Raw genomic sequence first — 20,487 nt, 5'->3', positions numbered from 1 at the left:
TAGACTTCCAACTACAAGATCGATGAGAACGTAGGTGCCTTTTGTCAGAAAGACAGTTCAAACGCCAGTTCTCCTAATTACTAAAGGCATGACCATGAGTAAGCTCACTAATATGTTGAGAGTCTGTTTTTCATTTGTACATGACCTTCAAGAATTACATGTGAAATGTACCTAGGATTTTGTTAGGCACACAGTAAGCCCTAAACTAATGTTTGTGTTCCTTCTCAATCCCTCTACTGGAAAACCTGATTGAAAAGCAAGAAGCTTGAGGTTTCACTCCTAGGAAGAAAGAAAGAAACTTGAAACAGCTTCTAGAAGCATTAAAATTTTCTATAAACAATCATACTAATTAACTCTGTACAGTTTCTCCACAGATAGCAGAATTACTATTGTTAAACTGTTAAATAGCTGTTTATGTAACTGAGGCCAATGGGACTGGAGGAAGTGAGGTCAAAGGGAAAAAGTACTGATGCTACCAGGTTAAAAAGCTGACTTATTCCACATAAGGCTTATTTCAACCAAACATCATTTTTTTTTTTTTTTAATGAAAATGTGTAGCCATAGGAGGAGGCCTAGAGATCTCAGAGAAAGAATCTGTACAAGATACAAACCTAGAAGAACATTGCTTTCTACAAGGATAGCAGAGGGAGAAATATTTTGCTGGTCAAACAGAATTTGGAATCTACATATGTCTGCTGTATCAGACTATAAGCTCCTTGAAGGTAATTTTTTTTTCTCCCATCTTGGAATACCACTGCCCAGCACATAGTAGGTGCTCTATAAAGTACTGAATGAATTCAACTGAAACTAACAGTGAAATCCCAAAGGCCTCAGATTCTAAGAATTCTAAAGAAACATAAAAGATTCTTCCTACTGAGAACAAAGTGAGAACACCTTAAGGATGGCTGGCTGACATCAACACTGAGTGTGACTAAATTAGGACTGATCTAACAAGTCACTCCAAGCAGAGAGGTCATACAGCAGAATCTGAACTTCATAAGCCCTTCTCACCCAAGTTGTCACAACTAAGAAGTTACTCTCAGGAATTCCCTGGTGGTCCAGTAGCTCAGAATCTGCCCTGCAACGTAGGGAACATGGGTTCAATCCTTGGTCCAGAAACTAAGATCCCACATGCTATGGAGCAACTAAGCCCATGAGCTTCAACTACTGAGCCCTGAAGCCACAACTAGAGAGTTTGTGCCACATAATGCAACGAAGATGACTGATGACACAACTAAGATCTGGTGCCACCAAATATACATATAAATATTCAAAATGAGAGAGAAGAGACTCTGAGGACTAAAAACATCAAAGAGCAAAACTGACAGCCTGAGTCCCTACCCTGGTAATGTAACTTTTGACCAAACAGTCCAGTGTTGAGAAGTAGCTGAGAACTTCAGATAAATACAAGCAAAAAAGTTAACATATAAAAGTTAAATATATGCCACATTGGGACTTATTTACATTTATGATGGTGTATTTTTCTATAAGCTGTTACATGGGATATTCAAGGTTTGAGGGAGGGTCCCTACCTTAAGCACACTAGGATTCTGGGAAGCACCCTGTTAGAAACAAGGCCCTAGATTAGGCATAAAGAATATGGATGACAGCAAAGATTTCATTCAAATATGAAAAAGCAATCAAAAGCTTTGCAGACAAGCAAAAGCTGAGAAGCTGAGAGAATTCAGCACCACCAAGCCAGCTCTCCAACAGATGCTAAAGGATCTTCTCTAGACAGTAAATACAGAAAAGGTATATAAACTCAAATCCAAAACAACAAAGCAAATGGCAATGGGAGCATACTCATGGGTTGAATGCCCCAACCAAAAGACAAAGACTGGCTGAAAGGATATAAAAACTAGACCCCTATATATGCTGTCTACAAGAGACCCACCTCAAAACAAGGGACATATACAGACTGAAAGTGAAGGGCTGGGAAAAGATATTTCATGCAAATGGAGACCAAAAGAAAGCAGGAGTAGCAATACTCATATCAGATAAAACAGACTTTGAAATAAAGGCTGTGAAAAGAGACAAAGAAGGACACTACATAATGATCAAAGGATCAACCCAAGAAGAAGATATAACAATTATAAACATATATGTGGTGTTGGAGAAGACTCTTGAGAGTCCCTTGGACTGCAAGGAGATCCAACCAGTCCATTCTGAAGGAGATCAGCCCTGGGATTTCTTTGGAAGGAATGATGCTAAAGCTGAAACTCCAGTACTTTGGCCACCTCATGTGAAGAGCTGACTCATTGGAAAAGACTCTGATGATGGGAGGGATTGGGGGCAGGAGGAGAAGGGGACAACAGAGGATGAGATGGCTGGATGGCATCACTGACTTGATGGACGTGAGTCTGAGTGAACTCCAGGAGTTGGTGATGGACAGGGAGGCCTGGCGTGCTGCGATTCATGGGGTCGTAAAGAGTCAGACATGACTAAACGACTGAACTGAACTGAACTGATGCACCCGAGATAGGAGCACCGCAATATGTAAGGCAAATGCTAACAAGTATGAAAGGGGAAATTAACAGTAACACAATAATAGTGGCAGACATTAATACCCCAGTCACACCTATGGATAGATCAACTAAACAGAAAATTAGCTAGGAAATACAAACTTTAAATGATACAATGGAACAGCTAGACCTAATTGATATCTATAGGACATTTCACCCCAATACAATGAATCTGACCTTTTTCTCAAGTGCACACGGAACCTTCTCCAGGATAGATCACATCCTGGGCCATAAATCTAGCCTTGGTAAATTCAAAAAACTTGAAATCACTCCAAGCATCTTTTCTGATCACAATGCAGTAAGATTAGATGTCAAATATGAGAAACGTTGGGCTGGAAGAAGCACAAGCTGGAATCAAGATTGCCGGGAGAAATATCAATAACCTCAGATATGAAGATGATACCACCCTTATGGCAGAAAGTGAAGAGGAACTAAAAAGCCTCTTGATGAAAGTGAAAGAGGAGAATGAAAAAGTTGGCTTAAAGTTCAACATTCAGAAAATGAAGATCATGGCATCTGGTCCCATCACTTCATGGGAAATAGATGGGCTAAGAGTGGAAACAGTGTCAGACTTTATTTTTGGAGGCTCCAAAATCACTGCAGATGGTGACTGCAGCCATGAAATTAAAAGACACTTACTCCTTGGAAGGAAAGTTATGACCAACCTAGACAGCATATTGAAAAGCAGAGACATTACTTTGCCAACAAAGGTCCATCTAGTCAAGGCTATGGTTTTTCTAGTAGTCATGTATGGATGTGAGAGTTGGACTGTGAAGAAAGCTGAGTGCCGAAGAATTGATGCTCTTGAACTGTGGTGTTGGAGAAGACTCTTGAGAGTCCCTTGGACTTCAAGGAGATCCAACCAGTCCATTCTAAAGGAGATAGGTCCTGAGTGTTCTTTGGAAGGAATGATGCTAAAGCTGAAACTCCAGTACTTTGGCCACCTCATGAGAAGTGTTGACTCATTGGAAAAGGCTCTGATGCTGGGAGGGATTGGGGGCAGGAAGAGAAGGGGATGACAGAGGATGAAATGGCTGGATGGCATCACCGACTCGATGGACGTGAGTCTGAGTGAAGTCCGGGAGTTGGTGATGGACAGGGAGGCGTGGTGTGCTGCAGTTCATGGGGTCACAAAGAGTCGGACACGACTGAGCAACTGAACTGAACAGGGAAAAAACTATTAAAAATACAAACATATGGAGGCTAAACAACACGCTTCTGAATAAACAAGAAATCACAGAAGAAATAAAAAAAGAAATTAAAATATGCATAGAAATGAATGAAAATTAAAACACAACAACTCAAAAGCTATGGGATTCAGTAAAAGCAGTGCTAAGCGGAAGGTTCATAGCAATGCAAACTTACCTCAAGAAACAAGAGAAAAATCAAATAAATAACCTAGCTACACTTAAAGCAACTAGAAAAAGAAGAAATGAAGAACCCCAGGGTTAGTAGAAGGAAAGAAATCATAAAAATTAGGGTAGAAATTAATGAAAAAAAAAACAAAGGAGACCATAGCAAAATCAGCAAAGCTAAAAGCTGATTCTTTGAGAAGATAAATGAAATAGACAAACCATTAGCCAGACTCATCAAGAAAAAAAGGGAGAAGAATCAAATCAACAGAATTAGAAATGAAAATGGAGAAATCACAACAGGTAACACAGAAATATAAAGGATCATAAGAGACTATCGTCAGCAACTATATGCCAATAAAGTGGACAACTTGGAAGAAATGGAAAAATTCTTAGAAAAGTATAACTTTTCAAAATTGAGCCAGGAAGAAATAGAAAATCTTAACAGATCCATCACAAGCATGGAAATCAAAACTGTAATCAGAAATCTTCCAGCAAACAAAAGCCCAGGACCAGACAGCTTCACAGCTGAATCCTAGCAAACATCAAGAGAAGAGCTAACACCTATCCTACTCAAACTCTTCCAGAAAATTGCAGAGGAAGGTAAACGTCAAACTCATTCTACGAGGCCACCATCACCCTAATACCAAAACCAGACAAAGATGCCACAAAAAAAGAAAACTACAGGCCAGTAACACTGATGAACATAGATGCAAAAATCCTTAACAAAATTGTAGAAAACAGAATCCAACAACATATTAAAAAGATAATACATCATGACCAAGTGGGCTTTATCCCAGGGATGCAAGGATTCTTCAATATTTGCAAATCAATCAATGTGATACACCACATTAACAAACTGAAAGATTAAAAACCATATGATTATCTCAATAGATGCAGAGAAAGCCTTTGACAAAATTCAACATCCATTTATGATAAAAATCCTCCAGAAAGCAGGCACAGAAGGAACATACCTCAACATAATAAAAGCCATATATGATAAACCCACAGCAAACATTATTCTCAATGGTGAAAAATTGAAAGCATTTCCTCTTAAATCAGGAACAAGACAAGGGTGCCCACTCTCACTCCTACTATTCAACATAGTTTTGGAAGTTTTACCCACAGCAATCAGAGAAGAAAAAGAAATAAAAGGAATCCAAATTGGTAAAGAAGAAGTAAAACTCTCACTGTTTGCAGATGACATGATCCTCTACATAGAAAACCCTAAAGACTCCACCCACCAAAAAATTACTAGAGCTAATCAATGAATATAGTAAAGTGGCAGGATATAAAATTAACACACAGAAATCCCTTTCATTCCTATATACTAACAATGAGAAAACAGAAATTAAGGAAACAATTCCATTCACCATTGCAACAAAAAGAATAAAATACTTAGGAATATGTCTACCTAAACAAACTAAAGACCTATATATAGAAAACTATAAAACACTGGTGAAACAAATCAAAGATGACACAAATAGATGGGAGAAATATACCATGTTCACGGATGTGAAGAATCAATATAGTGAAAATGAGTATACTACCCAAAGCAATCTATAGATTCAGTGCAATCCCTATCAAGCTACCAATGGTATTTTCCACAGAGCTAGAACAAATAATTTTACAATTTGTATGGAAATACAAAAATCCTCAAATAGCCAAAGCAATCTTGAGAAAGAAGAATGGAACTGGAGGAATCAACCTGCCTGACTTCAGGTTCTACTACAAAGCCACAGTCATCAAGACAGTATGGTACTGGCACAAAGACAGAAACATAGATCAATGGAACAAAATAGAAAGCCCAGAGATAAATCCACACACCTATGGACACCTTATCTTTGACAAAGGGGGCAAGAATATACAATGGAGAAAAGACAATCTCTTTAACAACTGGTGCTGAGAAAACTGGTCAATCACTTGTAAAAGAATGAAACTAGAACACTTCTAACACCATACACAAAAATAAACTCAAAATGTATTAAAGATCTAAATGTAAGACCAGAAACTATACAACTCCTAGAGGAAAACATAGGCAAAACATGCTCCGACATAAATCACAGCAGGATCCTCTATGGCCCACCTCCCAGAGTAATGGAAATAAAAGCAAAAATAAATAAACAGGACCTAATCAAACTTAAAAGCTTTTGCACAACGAAGGAAACTATAAGCAAGGTGAAAAGACAGCCTTCAGAATGGGAGAAAACAATAGCAAACGAAGCAACTGACAAACAACTAATCTCAAAAATATACAAGCAACTCCTGTAGCTCAATTCCAGAAAAATAAGTGACCCAATCAAAAAATGGGCCAAATAACTAAACAGACATTTCTCCAAAGAAGACATACAGATGGCTAACAAGTACATGAAAAGATGCTTAATATCACTCATTATCAGAGAAATTCAAATCAAAACCACAATGAGGTACCATCTCACACTGGGCAGAATGGCTGCTATCAAAAAGTCTACAAGCAATAAATGCTGCAGAGGGTGCAGAGAAAAGGGAACCCTCTTAACACTGTTGGTGGGAATGCAAACTAGTACAGCCACTATGGAGAATAGTGTGGAGATTCCTTAGAAAACTGGAAATAGAACAGCCATGGCCCAGCAATCCCATTGCTGGGCATATACACCAAGGAAACAAGAACTGAAGCAGACACATGTACCCCAATGTTCATCGCAGCACCATTTACAATAGCCAGGACATGGAAGCAACCTAGATGTCCATCAGTGGATGAATGGATAAGAAAGTTGTGGTACATATACACAGTGGAGTATTACTCAGCCATTAAAAAGAATGCATTTGAATCAGTTCTAATCAGGTGAAAGAAACTGGAGTCTATTATATAGAGTGAAGTAAGCCAGAAAGAAAAACACCAACACAGTATACTAATGTATATATATGGAATTTAGAAAGATGGTAACAATGACCCTATATGAGAAACATCAAAAGAGACACAGATGTAAAGAACAGTCTTTTGGATTCTGTGGGAGAAGGCGAGGGTGGGATAATTTGAGAGGATGGCATTGAAATATGTATATTATCATATGTGAAACAGATCACCAGCCTAGGTTTGATGCATGAGACAGGGTGCTCAGGGCTGGTGCACTGGTATGACTTTGTGGGATGGGATGGGTTCAGGATGGGGAACACATGTACACCCATGGCTGATTCATGTCAATGTATGGCAAAAACCACTACAATGTTGTAAAGTAATTAGCCTCCAATTAAAATTAATTAATTAATTTTAAAAAAAAGAATATGGTTGAAAGTTCAGTTCAGTCTCTGACAAAAAGAGAAAACCTTTCAGGAAAATTATTCATACTTGAGTCAGAAGGAATCAGCCAAACAAACTACCCTTCTTGGCTGTGATTTGTGCCTTGATTTTGTGAATTAAAATTGAGGAAGGAATTAAAAACTCTAATGTGTGATAAGAGTGGCCCTCATCTGACACTGTATCTGGTCAGTGTACTGGCAGGGTTACCAGGAAACCAGCAACTCCAGGAAGCTCTTCTGGCAAAACAGCCAAGATGGGGAAATGAGCTCTAGACCCAGAGATGGTACTAATCATAACAAGTGCCTCTGAGGATGACAGAAATGACACAGTTAGGCTTAATGACTAGAAGACTGCTCCAAAGGGAAAAAAAAAAAAAAGGCAGGCTAAGAATCTAAGGACATACTATTAGTCAGATCTGGCCACCTGATAATAGCTTCAGGTTTTTAAAAATGTATTTGTGTTGTGTATGTTGTGCTCAATCAATTCTGGGCATAGTCTAACTCAGTCTCTTCTCTGAAGCACAAAGGAAAATGGTTTCTGATTGTCACTATAGTAGATGCTGGTTCTTAAGGAAAGGGAGCTAGACCACTGGAAAGGTGCTCCACTACCCGTGACACAGTGAATAAGGATGACAAGGCAGAACTAAAAGAGCACCATAGAACCTTGGACTCTTATGGCTTCCCGCACAATCCTTCTAGCAAAAAGGCACTTTCTCCCTAGCCTGAATTCTGGTTCTGTGAGCGGCAATTGAGAGGTGAAAATTACAAGACACTTCAACTCACTGTGGGTGCTTGCTCCCCTCTTCCGTGGGGTGATGCCCAGTCCTACTCACTCTCTGACAGCTCACTAATTGCTCTGGACGTCTATGTGTATGACTGCACCACAGTCTGGCTTGATTTTTCAAAGGAGACCTGCCAACATAAATATCCCAGGTCCAAGATAAAACAGAATAATTAAAAACAGGCCTTGTTATCCGATTAGTTGATCATCTCCTATTCATATCACCAAGTGATATTTTCAGTGAGCGTTATGCCTGTTTTCCTCATTCAAGTGAACACAACAGGTTTTACCTTACAAATTGACCATCAAAATTTAAAGGATTAACAACAAGGATAGGGGTGGGCAGCTGCTGGGGAAGGCGTATGGGCTTTAGAGGAAAGGCAGGTCTGAATTAGGATTCCAAAATCTGCCACTTACTGAGGCTAATCGGTAAAATGGCAAAAAACAATTCATACTTTGTAGGTTGTTAAATGACAAGGACAAAATAATTCTATAAGGAATGTAGCACATAAGAGGCTTTAAAACTGCATTACATAATAACAGCATGCTCACAGTACCTTAGCATCTATGGAGCAAAAGTGAAAGTTCTTCTATTTCTGTTCCTTAAAATTAAGAGGTTAAAACAAGACCAGAGAGATCTCACAATAAGTTTTTGGAGAGAGACTATACAGCAGGGCTTGGAGAAGTTTCTTTCACATGTAGGGTCCATACAGAATAACCACGTGAAGATCTGCTTCAATGCAGTAACTATTCTATGGACACCTACTAGTCCTTCATTCAGCAGATATAAGTGAGTTCCCCCAAGGTGCCAGGCCTGTGCTATAAATAAAATAGACACAAGTCTGGTTCTTAAACTGCTTACAGTTGAGCAGGTGAGCTAAGTCAGCACAAGGGATGATGAGAGTAGTGCTGGGTATTAGAGGTGCACACAGGAGAACATCACCAGATCTCTGGGGGAGATTTCAGGGAAAGCTCCTTGGAGGAAGCAATCACCAAGGAGAAGTCTGAGGAATAAGGAGTTGGCTGACGGAGGACAAGTTCCAGACAGACAACAGCATGTGTGAAGGTTCTGTGATCAAACAACCCTGCAAAATCAACAATTCCAAGTAGTTCAGTCCTGCCAGAACTTTGGACACAACCTGGGTGAACGAGAACAAAGAGGGGACGAGGCAGAGGTAATGGAGGAGGGAGACAAGCATCAGCAATGTCAGTAGGAGTCAGATCATGAAGCGAAGATCATTCCACTAAGAGCTCTGAGTTAATCCTAAGAACACAGCGAAGTTCGTACAGTCAGAATGACATGATTATATCTGCCCTTTAGGAAGCTTGCTCTGACTGCAGTGCGAGAGAAGAACACGTGGGAACTCTCTTAAATCACATAAAGAAACTACCTTAGAAGAAAAAAAAAAAAACAAACCCAAACTAAATGTTAAAAAGAATCTCAGCTGTTTTAGAAATAAAAGATTTGTTTGGCAAGTTAAAAGGGAAATTTTTTAAAGTCTAATGGCCACAATCATCTGCTAATATAGCATAATAAAAGATAAGGCTGTGCAGCTCAGGTAAGCCTTCTTTCCTAAGAAACAAGAGAAAATACTAGAGGTCCCAACCTAAAGCTCTCCACCTCCTTCCACCCTGCCTTCTCCAGGCAACTTAACACCTGCTCAGTCTTTCTCTTTTCATTTTAGACTCAATTTGCTTAACAAAATAAAAATTCTATTATAGAAAAGCTTGGAGAAACTGCATTAAGTGTGCCAGATAGCTTTAAAAAATTAAATGTTAACAGATGAGAACCAGTTCTGACCCCAAGGTCAAGCAAAATTACTCTTCGCTATTTTGCCAACGGTCATTAAAAAACAAAAATTTCTGTAGGTAGTTTCTAAATTAGAGAGTCTGAGATCTTACTAGTGGGGTGCAAACATGAGCACCAGAGCACAATAATTAGATACTTTTCTGAGTTTGTCTTTTAAAAATAAATTATGCCATTAAGCACTAAAGGCAAAGATTAAAATTTCACAAACTTCCAGTTAATTCTAAATGTGATGACAACTACTGGTATGCAATCAAATATTAAAAGAATCTCAGCTGTTTTAGAAATAAAACATTTGGTTCCAGCTTGAAGCAAAACTTTTTAGGGTCCATGATTAAACTGATTTGCAAATACAGCATGAAAAATAAATAAGGGGTCTTTTATATGGCAAATGAAAAACTAAAATCAATGTTTAAAAATCAAGATTTTTGAAGGATGTTTGGCTGTAACTCACAAAAGACTTGAGACAAAGTTAATAACTGTACATTTCTAAAAATTAAAATACACACATTTTATAGAGTGATTTAAAACACAGGAATTTATCATTACTATAAGACATTTCTTACAAGGTTTACATGCATATTTAAGAAATAATAATACCACTACTAATTTGGGGGACTTAGTCAAATACATTCTCTGAAAGGAATGGACTCCTATTTTTTATTCTCCAGTAAGAGCATCTCTACTTTCCATACTCACTAAAAATAACTAAATAAATTTAATATAGCAAGGTATGCTTTGGGTATTTGGGATTCACCAACTTGCTTAATTACTTCAAAAATTTCCATATTTTTATATACAGTTATTACTTATTTGTTCACTGACCAATAGGAAGAATGATGCAATGGTAACTACATCAATGGTATCCTGGGAGTCAAGAAATAATTCACCTCCTTGTTAAACAAATATCCGAATACTACTTGTATGCCAAAGGGCACTAAATAAACACTTAAGTCCGTGAAGAAATATGATACAGTATTTCATCAAATTTGAGATGCCATCAATTTTAAGACTAACTCTTAACTAATACAGAAAAAATGTTTTCAATTACATTATGACATAATGCCTTGGATGAATCACATCAGCTTCTCATTGCTTGATATTTTTTAAATCTACTCAGAAAAATCTGGCAATTTTTCCTGCCTCCAATACACTGCTTGATATTATAAACAGCAATTTTTTTTTTCTGTTATGAATCTTAGTATGAAACATGGCTTCATCTACATTGGGGTGTCTTCCTTTCTTGGCTCCCATAAAGCATTTAGTTGTTGTTTTTAAAAAGTAAGTGGAATTGTGATTATTTTACCAACGACACATGTTTACTTCACTAATGTTAAATTCACATCTCTCCACTCTGTTTTGGTCCTTTACCATTTCTGTTTCAATGCCAAATCATAATGGAATGTTTTAAAAAATATTTTAAATGGCAATTAAATCCAGCATATGTAGAGCTGATACTGTACATAACTCAATTGAAATGATGATACTAAATACAGCTACAACTGAAACTTGTACAAGCACAAGCAGTTTCAACCTGGCCAAATGGCCACCTGACAGCAATTGACAGAGGCCACCAAGCAGCAGATACAGCCCAAATTCAAAGCTATTGAAATGCAGGAAAAAATGTGAGTCTTAGGATCAGTAATAGCCGCAAACACAGAGCACAAGGAAAGAGCACCATTCTATGTACTCTTCATATGTTATGCCATGAAAATCTGTCGGGTAGGTAGATTATGTGCCTCCAGATGAGGGAGCTGAGGCTTGGGGTGGGGGCGCTGAGTAACTTGCCCCTATATCACAAAGTTAGCATGTGCCGAGGCTAGTTTTTGAATTCACTGTCTGGGCTATGTGTTTAACCATTATGTCATGTGGTCACTTAAGTTATTAATCAATAACTAGCTCTGTGACTTAACCTGAATCATTAGAGACTCCTTTCCTTATCTGGAAAAGGAAGGAACTGGAATGGATGATTATGGAGTCCCTTCCCAGGACGAAAATACTATAATTCTATAATCTTTTATAATAAAATGTTATCCGTATGGTAGCCTCTCCTTAACCCTATAAAATTCAAAGCCTTTCACCACCATTACTGACTAGTGAAAATAGTAACTTTTACTATTATTCTAAAATGCACACACTTAGGAAAGGTATTAACAGACATACATGTACCACTATTTCTCTTTTTCAGGATGATGGCAAAGTCTGACTATAGATACAAATGATCCAATTTGTGGGTTTCACTCTGTCTGTGTACCATACTTATGACAGAAATTTACCATTTAAAATTTAGCCCAAAATTAACAAATGACTTCAACGTGTCCATTTTAAGAGATATACACAGTGCACAGTCCTTTAAATATTCGGTTCATTTATGAGGGAAAAAACAACAGATCAATAACAAATGCAAATACTGCAACATTTTCTCTCTTGACCCAGTTTAAAGGATGGAGTTAAACGTGCATTACACACTTGACAACTCTTCTGCCCCAAGGTGGGGGTGGGGAGGGGCTGCCATAACCTCTGGATCTTCTGCAGGTCGAGCTGCCCTCTCTCCTACGTAACCTGGCTGCTGACTCACAGCCTCTGACCATCAGGCAACCTAGTGATGCTTAAAATATTTCCTAATAGTTCACTTTGAAGTTGTCTACAGAAGGAGAGTTAATAAAGGAAAGAGATGAAAATGTGCAATGTCTTTAAATGTCTTTCATTATTTATTCATAAACATCAAACACTGTATCAGTTTGGGGCCTTGCTTTTTTCCTTTATAGTACACATGCAGACATAAAATAATCTGCCCCAACGGAAATCAGAGAAAACATTAAAAAGATTTCTGATGAAAAAAGTGAAAAAAGGAATATAAGCGAACTGTTGGCAAAAGTAGGCTTAAAAAACAAAATAGGTAAGATGATGGCTCAAAGATGAAAGGGTCTGGCCAGAGCATAAAATTTCACTATTACATACCTTCCCATGCTGCCCAGCTCTTTCATAGCAAATGACAACATCTTCCCACATTTCTAGCTTCTCAAATATCTGAAGGGCTGAACTGGTACATCCCAACTCAAAGAGTAAACCTGCAAGTTGGCGCTGGAAAAATCAAATTAAAATAATGAACAATCCTTCGCACAGATTCACACACAGATTTCTGTTCCATTTGTAGGTATATCTAATCTGCCATTTTAAGCATCTGCTTATTGCAAAAAATGCCTAATATCTATAATTCACCCTCTGCTGAAAAAACATATATGTTTCCTACATGTTGAAAAACATACAGGAACTGTTCAAAATACACAATATATCAATTTTTCCCACGAATTCAGAACTTAAAACGCAAAATCTGCACTTCTTTATTATCCAGAAAGTCTATACATGACAATCTCTGTTGTAAAGCTGAGATCAAATAAGTCAATTTTTAAAACTCTATTAAAGTGGCCCTTATCAGAAAGACAAACATAAATATTGCTGAGGATGTGAAGAAAAGAGAACTCTTGTGCACTGTTGGCAGGACTGTCAATTTGCGCAGCCAATATAGAAAACAATATAAAGATTCCTCAAGAAACTGAAAACAGAGCTACCATATGATATAGCAATTCCACTTCCGGATATATAACTGAGGAAAACAAAAACACTAATTTATTGTAATAAGTACATTCTAAAAAATTTAGCTACCTAGTTTCCCAGTACTTGGGATAAAATGGGACAGTACTTCCCAGATAAAGTGGGACAAACTGTGATAAAGTGAGTGAAGGTTAAGTATATTCAAAAATAAAAATAGTATATTTTATAAGTGGTCCATCCTGCAGGAATAGAAAAACAATATTAAAAAGGTTTAAAAACTAGGTAAAACTAATGGGTAAGGTATGGTTGTAAAATTCAATACATATTTAAGAGCTAAGAAGCTAACAGACATGGAACATGCAGAACTAACAAACTCAGAAAGTAAAATGAAACTATAAAATTTCATTTTATAATGAAAATTACATTATATATTATTAACATATATTTATATAATATATTATATAAAATATATATTATAAAAATAAATATATATTATATATATTATAAAAATATATTATAAACATAAAAATAAATAAAAGTAATGGCTCAATTCTTCTGCATCCCATGAAATATAGGAGAATTTGGCTATTTTAGAATATGTGATTGGACATTTTCAAAAACTGAACATCACATGTGGGAGCTGGAATAAATCAATGCTCATATAGTAAGGAGTTCAATCTTTCTAATAGTGACAAAGTTATGGCATCTAAGCTGATATGGCTAACTAGGAGTAAAGACGAATATGTTTTGTAATAAACTGTGCTGTTATTTCCTGATCTTTAAAAATAATATATAAAGATATGCTTACTCCCCAGAAATAAAACTGATTTAATTTCTTAATGAAAGAGGATGTTTATCTAACTGCTCAAAGTTCCCCAAATCCACAGCTTCCTAAGCAGATAAAATAAACACTGAGCCTATTTGAACAGTATTTAATTTTCCTAATGTTTCTGTTCAGAAAGTAACAGCTACACCCTCAACAGACATGTTTTGTCATAATAATAGCTCAGAGTTTGATTTGTTTATACACCACAAACTACATAGCACAAAGACAAAGCACTTAACAAATTTCACAGATCAGGGTTAAAAACATGCCAAAAAGTTCCAATTGCTAACACCTTTCTGATGAAGAATCTATCCTTTTGAGATGGTATGAAAAAATTTTTTGTGCCTGTTTTATTGAGATGTCTTCAATAGATGAAGTGAACCCCAATGTATAATAGACCCTCTCGTTTACCCTGAGCTTACAAATATACTAGGGACTTCCCTGGTGGCTCAGATGGTAAAGCGTCTGTCTACAATGCGGGAGACCCGGGTTCAATCCCTGGGTTGGGAAGATCCCCTGGAGAAGGAAATGGCAATCCACTCCAGTACTATTGCCTGGAAAATCCCATGGACAGAGGAGCCTGGTAGGCCACAGTCCACCGGGTCACAAAGAGTCGGACACGACTGAGTGACTTCACTTACGAATATACTAATAATCTACTCTAAGAAATCTTGTAAAGATTGAGTCACTGAATTGTGGGTTGGCATTTATAATTCTAAGTCACTACCTACGTGCATAATCCACAAGAAATGACAGGAAGCTGGTTGAAGTGACAATGGTTACTAAATCATTGAGAAATTTCTGGCTGGCATTATTTGACTCCACTTAGCTTCTCTGCGGGAGAAGGCAATGGCACCCCACTCCAGTACTCTTGCCTGGAAAATCCCATGGACAGAGGAGCCTGGAAGGCTGCAGTCCATGGGGTCGCTAAGAGTCGGACACGACTGAGCGACTTCACTTTCACTTTTCACTTTCATGTATTGGAGAAGGAAATGGCAACCCACTCCAGAGTTCTTGCCTGGAGAATCCCAGGGACAGGCTGCCATCTCTGGGGGTCACACAGAGTCGGACACGACTGAAGCGACTTAGTAGCAGCAGCAGCAGCTTCTCTGTGCCATAGCTTTCACATTTGTAATTCGGGATTATTTCACAAAATTGTTGCAAAAAAAATAAGATAACGTGTGTGAAAGGCAGAAAAAGGTGCGCGCTTCGCAATAAATGTGCAGTAAAAGCTGGCTGTTATTCTCTGGAATAATTACAACCCAATGAAGATAAAGGAAAGGAGGCAAACTAGACTAAAAGTTGGGAAACTAGAGATGCTCATGAACTGTGTGATCAGCACTGGAAAAGTGTAGTTATTGATAACTGCCCTGGGCCACCATTTCTTTTCCAAGGATTAAGAAACCAGAATTATAAATTAAGAGACCAGACCAGGCGTCTAAGTTGTCTTCAGTGAATAAAATTTTACAAAATAGAGGAATGACATCTGTAGCACAGGGGAACCCACAGGGCAGCAGCTAAACTAGGTGTTCTCATCTCTTTAGAAAGAAGAAAGTAGTTAAGGGCATTTCACATTATCAACTATCAAATAAATGCTTTATTTTACCATTTGTAAACGATTTGCTTAAAAGGTTCATTCTTTAGCAGAAAATCCTTACTGGGCTTTTAAACATAAAAAGTTATTTTGAAAATGAAGACTTCTGTGGCTCTATTATTTAATTTCAAGAATTCTATTTAACCTAGTTTACATTCTTTTCAATGTTTTAAAAGTCTAGTACCACTTCATTCAAATAGCAGTTTGAAGTAACTGGCAATCCCGAGCTAGATACTTTTTCTTTTCCTTGAAATATTTGAAAACGCCAACATAAATTTACAGTCATTTTTTTCTAACGCATTTATCTTTCAAAAGGGAAGTGTTTTCCATACCCAACGACAACAATGAAAATACCTGAATGGCCCAATGAGGTGGCACTTGACAGCAGTAGAAAATCTTCAGACGTTCCAGTACAGACGTAGTCTTATCTTCAAATTGGTCTGCAAGAGCCTTAAGAGCATGTATCATAATCAGAATCTATATGAGTAATGACTTTTTAATATGAACAAGATTTTTGTTGCAAAAGTTTTACAAATAGACATATAAAAAATAAAGAATACAAGTTACTTTGATAAGGTGTTGGGATGTGTGAATATTTTCTTGAATTTCCTTAAATGTTAAGAAAAATACTTTAAATTAATCAACATTTATGTAATTCGTACATTAAAAACATAATAAGAAAACAATTTTTTAAAATGAGGTTTCCTACAGCAGTTCTTTCAAAGAACTAGCCTTATTAATCCATCTTTTTATTTTTTCTGTTTTCTGAGAAGAACTGTTTTTAGCATATCTACTTCACAACCGTACTGTCACTGTGACAATGGCCCTTTCTAATGTAAATCAGAGATAAATTACATGAAGAATCTCATTTAGGAATATTTTCTCAGGAATAAAATGAGGTCAAAGGGTGTCTATTTGATCACAGAGGGCAAAGTCTCTTACTCTTCAGCAACAGAGCCAACCATAAGGCAGGATGCTCATTCATTCAAGACCAGTGAACAACTTCAACCTGCATGCACTGAGGAAACCCTCTGCTGGGCTCAAATACCTGCACTTTGTACTAGGTAACAGAACCTGCAGAACCTACAGAGGGCAGGCCAACAAGACAAAGATGGCTGATTCTAAGAAGGGGACCAAGGCCAAATGCAAAGCTAAAGGCTGCCACTAACTGGTGGTCACAAAATGAGCATCACAAGACCTCACATATTCAGCATCAAAATGAATGCAGGCACTCTGGAGTCCTAGAAAACACACGGACAGCAGTCTCATTCCCATGATCATCTTGACCTGACTCTTCATTTGTCACCTAGTACATATACATGTTTGTTCTGTTTTACACTGAGCACTTTCAACTGTGCATTATTATGACCTTTTCTGCATAATGCAGCACTCAAGTTTTCTCCTTTTGGCAACTGACTAGGTTTCACAGGCCTGTCTTACAAAGATTGCATGGCAACAATACAGCAATTTTAATGCACATATTGATTATGTAGGAATATTCAAACAGCTAGGGTCATGGCATCCGGTCCCTTCACTTCATGGCAAATAGATGGGAAAACAATGGAAAACAGTGGGATACTTTATTTTCTAGGGCTCGAAAATCACTTTGGACCATAACTGCAGCCATGAAATTAAAAGACGCTTGTTCCTTGGAAGAAAAGCTATAACAAACCTAGATAGTGTATTTACAAGCAGAGAGATCACTTTGCCAACAAAGGTCCATCTAGTCAAAGCTTTCGTTTTTCCAGTAGTCATGTATGGATGTTAGAGTTGGACCATAAGAAGGCTGAGCACCAAAGAATTGATGCTTTTGAACTGTGTTGTTGGAGAAGACTCTTGAAGAGTCCCTTGGACTGCAAGGAGATCAAACTAATCAATCCTAAAGGAAATCAGTACTGAATATTCATTGGAGGGGCTGATGCTGAAGTTGAAACTACAATATTTTGGCCACCAGATATGAAGAGTTGACTCACTGGTAAAGACCCTGATGCTGGGAAAGACTGAGGGCATGAAGAAAGGGACGACAGAGGATAAGATGGTTGGATGGCATCACTGACTCAATGGACTTAAGTTTGAGCAAACTCTGGGAGATAGTGAAGGACAGAGGAGCCTGGTGTGCAGCAGTCTACAGGGAAGAGTTGGACACAACTGAGCAACTGAACAAGGAGAGCATCCATGTATTTGAGAATGGTGAAGCACTGTGTTGGCAACTTACTTTCTAAAACTTCAGGATACAAAAGACAGTTGGTCCTGTACCTAGAACTTTTCTGTAAGCTTGAAATTTTTTTTAAATTTTAATGAAATTAGCTTTTAAAATTGAAAAAAAAAAAAGTAAGAGGTAGTAAATCCAAACTTCCTCGTAAAAGGACAAGAATTTAACAAATCCCACTATCAGTAAAAGGAGACCAGTTTCTGAGTAGGGGAACTGCTCCTCAGCTGGGGAAAATAGGAAGTTCTCTATATTATATGAGGTGGAAGATATATTTGTTAGCCTAAGAAGATCCTGCTGAATGAGAAAACACTCATTGCATCACTTCTTTGACAACCCAAGATGCTATTCAATCAAATCAGTCAGAACAAATTGAGTCATAACCAGACTCCTAAAACCATCTTGGTCAAAATATTTTTAAAGTTTTCTGGCCTTACTTCAGAGAAACTTAATAACAAAAAGGTTGCATACTTCTGCCCAAAGCTATTTAGTTGGAGGAAAGAGAGAAGAAAAACTTCTGGCTGAGTACATATGGTTACAATACATAAATAAAAGGCTCACTGAATTACTTCATTAAGGGGGCAAATTTTTCTTTTTATCAAATTCTTTTTCTTCCTTTGGAAAGAAAAAATATATAATGCTTATTTAATAAGCACAGAGGACAAGATGGTTGGATGGCATCACCGATCCAATGGACATGAGTTTTGAGCAAGCTCCGGGAGATGGGGAAGGACAGGGAAGCCTGGTGTGCTGCAGGCCATGGGGTCACAAAGAGTCAGACATAAATGAGCGACTGAACAACAACAACAATTTAATAATTAAATGCCAAAAGCAACATCCCAACACTTACTTTTATGAAGTCTTAGTTACATCTAAAACATTAGATTTTCAAACGAAACACATGCATTTGTGGCAATCTAGCTCAAACATATTAAGCAATGCTCAGTAAATATTTCCCAATTTATTAATAAACAGATTTACTGGCAACCCACTCCAGTGTTCTTGCCTGGGAAATCCCATGAACTGAGAAGACTGGCAGGCTGCAGACCATGGGGTCACGAAAGAGTCGGACACAACTGTAGTGACTTAGCACACACATTATGTATTTCAGATACTCTCAGACACTTTTAATTGACCTCACAGTGCTCCTGATACTCTCAGATACTCTCCAAAATAGCAAAGACCACTGCAGAGAGTAGAGGACCAACATTTATTTGAATTTGATATCACAAATAAGCTCCTGAACAAGTACAGCCACATTTTGTAAGAATTCAAATAGACCATGTATGTGATAAAGATTAAAAACAGAAGTCTAACCTATTTTCACTCCTGCATAGAATATACTTCTTCCTACCTTAAATATGACAACCACCAACAAAGCCAAGAACATTAAGTTGTCTAGTTCCTCTACTGAATTCAAAGTACTCTCTTATTTACTGCTGCTAAATTGCTTCAGTCGTGTCTGACTCTGTGTGACCCCAGAGATGGCAGCCCACCAGGCTCCCCCGTCCCTGGGATTCTCCAGACAAGAACACTGGAGTGGGTTGCCATTTCCTTCTCCAATGCATGAAAGTGAAAAGTGAAAGTGAAGTCGCTCAGTCGTGTCCGACTCCTTGCGACCCCATGGACTGCAGCCTTCCAGACTCCTCTGTCCATGGGATTTTCCAGGCAAGAGTACTGGAGTGGGGTGCCATTGCCTTCTCTGCTCTTATTTACTAAGTCACTACAAATACAGGGACTTAGTCATAGTTCATCTCTAGGTTTTTCAGAGCAAGATTATTTATAGTGACTCATTCTGAAATAATTCAATTATAGTCAAGTGGACTGGAGTCCTTTACAGGAAAAATGTAGATAAGTGAGGTGGCCTGAATTCTGTTCTAGGTCTACCCACAACAAGTCAAATCATTTAAGCACAAAGGCACTCATCTACTACATGATTTTCTAAACGATCTTTTGCACTTCAGACACTCTGAGCATATGCCTTTATCAAGAGTATTTGGGGCCTTCCTTGGTGGCTCAGTGGTGAAGAATTCACCTGCCAATGCAGGAGACACAGGTTCCATCCTTCGTCCAGGATGATCCCACAAGCCACAGAGCAACAAAGCCCAAGTGTCACAACTATTGAGCCTGTGCTCCAGAGCTCGGGAACCACAACTGCTGAGCCCACACGCCACAATTACTGAAGCCCGTGTGCTCTTGAGCCTGTGCTCCACAAGAGAAGCCACTGCAATAACAACGCACCACAACTAGACAGCAGCCTGTTTGCTGCAACCAGAGAAAAGCTTGCACAGCAACAAAGACCCAGCACAGTCAAAAATTTAAAACATTTTAAGAAAGAGTATTTTGTTGAATTTCCAGCATTTGAAAAGGCTGTCAGTCTCAGGCACCATTAGCCAAACACAAGTATCAGGTTTATTCCCCAGGGACAAACCATACCCAAGTAGTCCGAAAGACAAAGGCAAGACGCTAAGTCCTAGGAGACTGGGACTGCTGAATGGGAAGCCTGAGTTTCTACTGTTAATGTATGTGTGTGAATGTGGACAGAAACAGGGAGCTCAGAGA

The 20,487-nt window shown here is 38.1% G+C and overlaps 1 protein-coding gene across 2 annotated transcripts in view; it reads right to left on the bottom strand.

The window, feature by feature from the left end:
• The window catches only part of TTC27 (tetratricopeptide repeat domain 27), a 172,277-nt gene that overhangs the window by 71,628 nt on the left and 80,162 nt on the right, over positions 1 to 20,487 (bottom strand). For both annotated transcript variants that reach the window (XM_040224605.1, XM_040224606.1), the window contains exons 11-12: positions 16,071 to 16,166; positions 12,703 to 12,825 (exon numbers count right to left, since the gene is read on the bottom strand). In XM_040224605.1, the coding sequence (XP_040080539.1) occupies positions 12,703 to 12,825; positions 16,071 to 16,166 (219 nt within the window). The remainder of the gene's footprint in view (positions 1 to 12,702; positions 12,826 to 16,070; positions 16,167 to 20,487) is intronic.

The sequence above is a fragment of the Oryx dammah genome, unplaced genomic scaffold (genome assembly GCF_014754425.2).
Source record: "Oryx dammah isolate SB20612 unplaced genomic scaffold, SCBI_Odam_1.1 HiC_scaffold_25, whole genome shotgun sequence".
NCBI classification, from domain to species: Eukaryota; Metazoa; Chordata; class Mammalia; order Artiodactyla; family Bovidae; genus Oryx; species Oryx dammah.
Note: the sequence above shows the minus strand (reverse complement) of the source record. Positions and strands in the feature narration are given on the sequence as shown.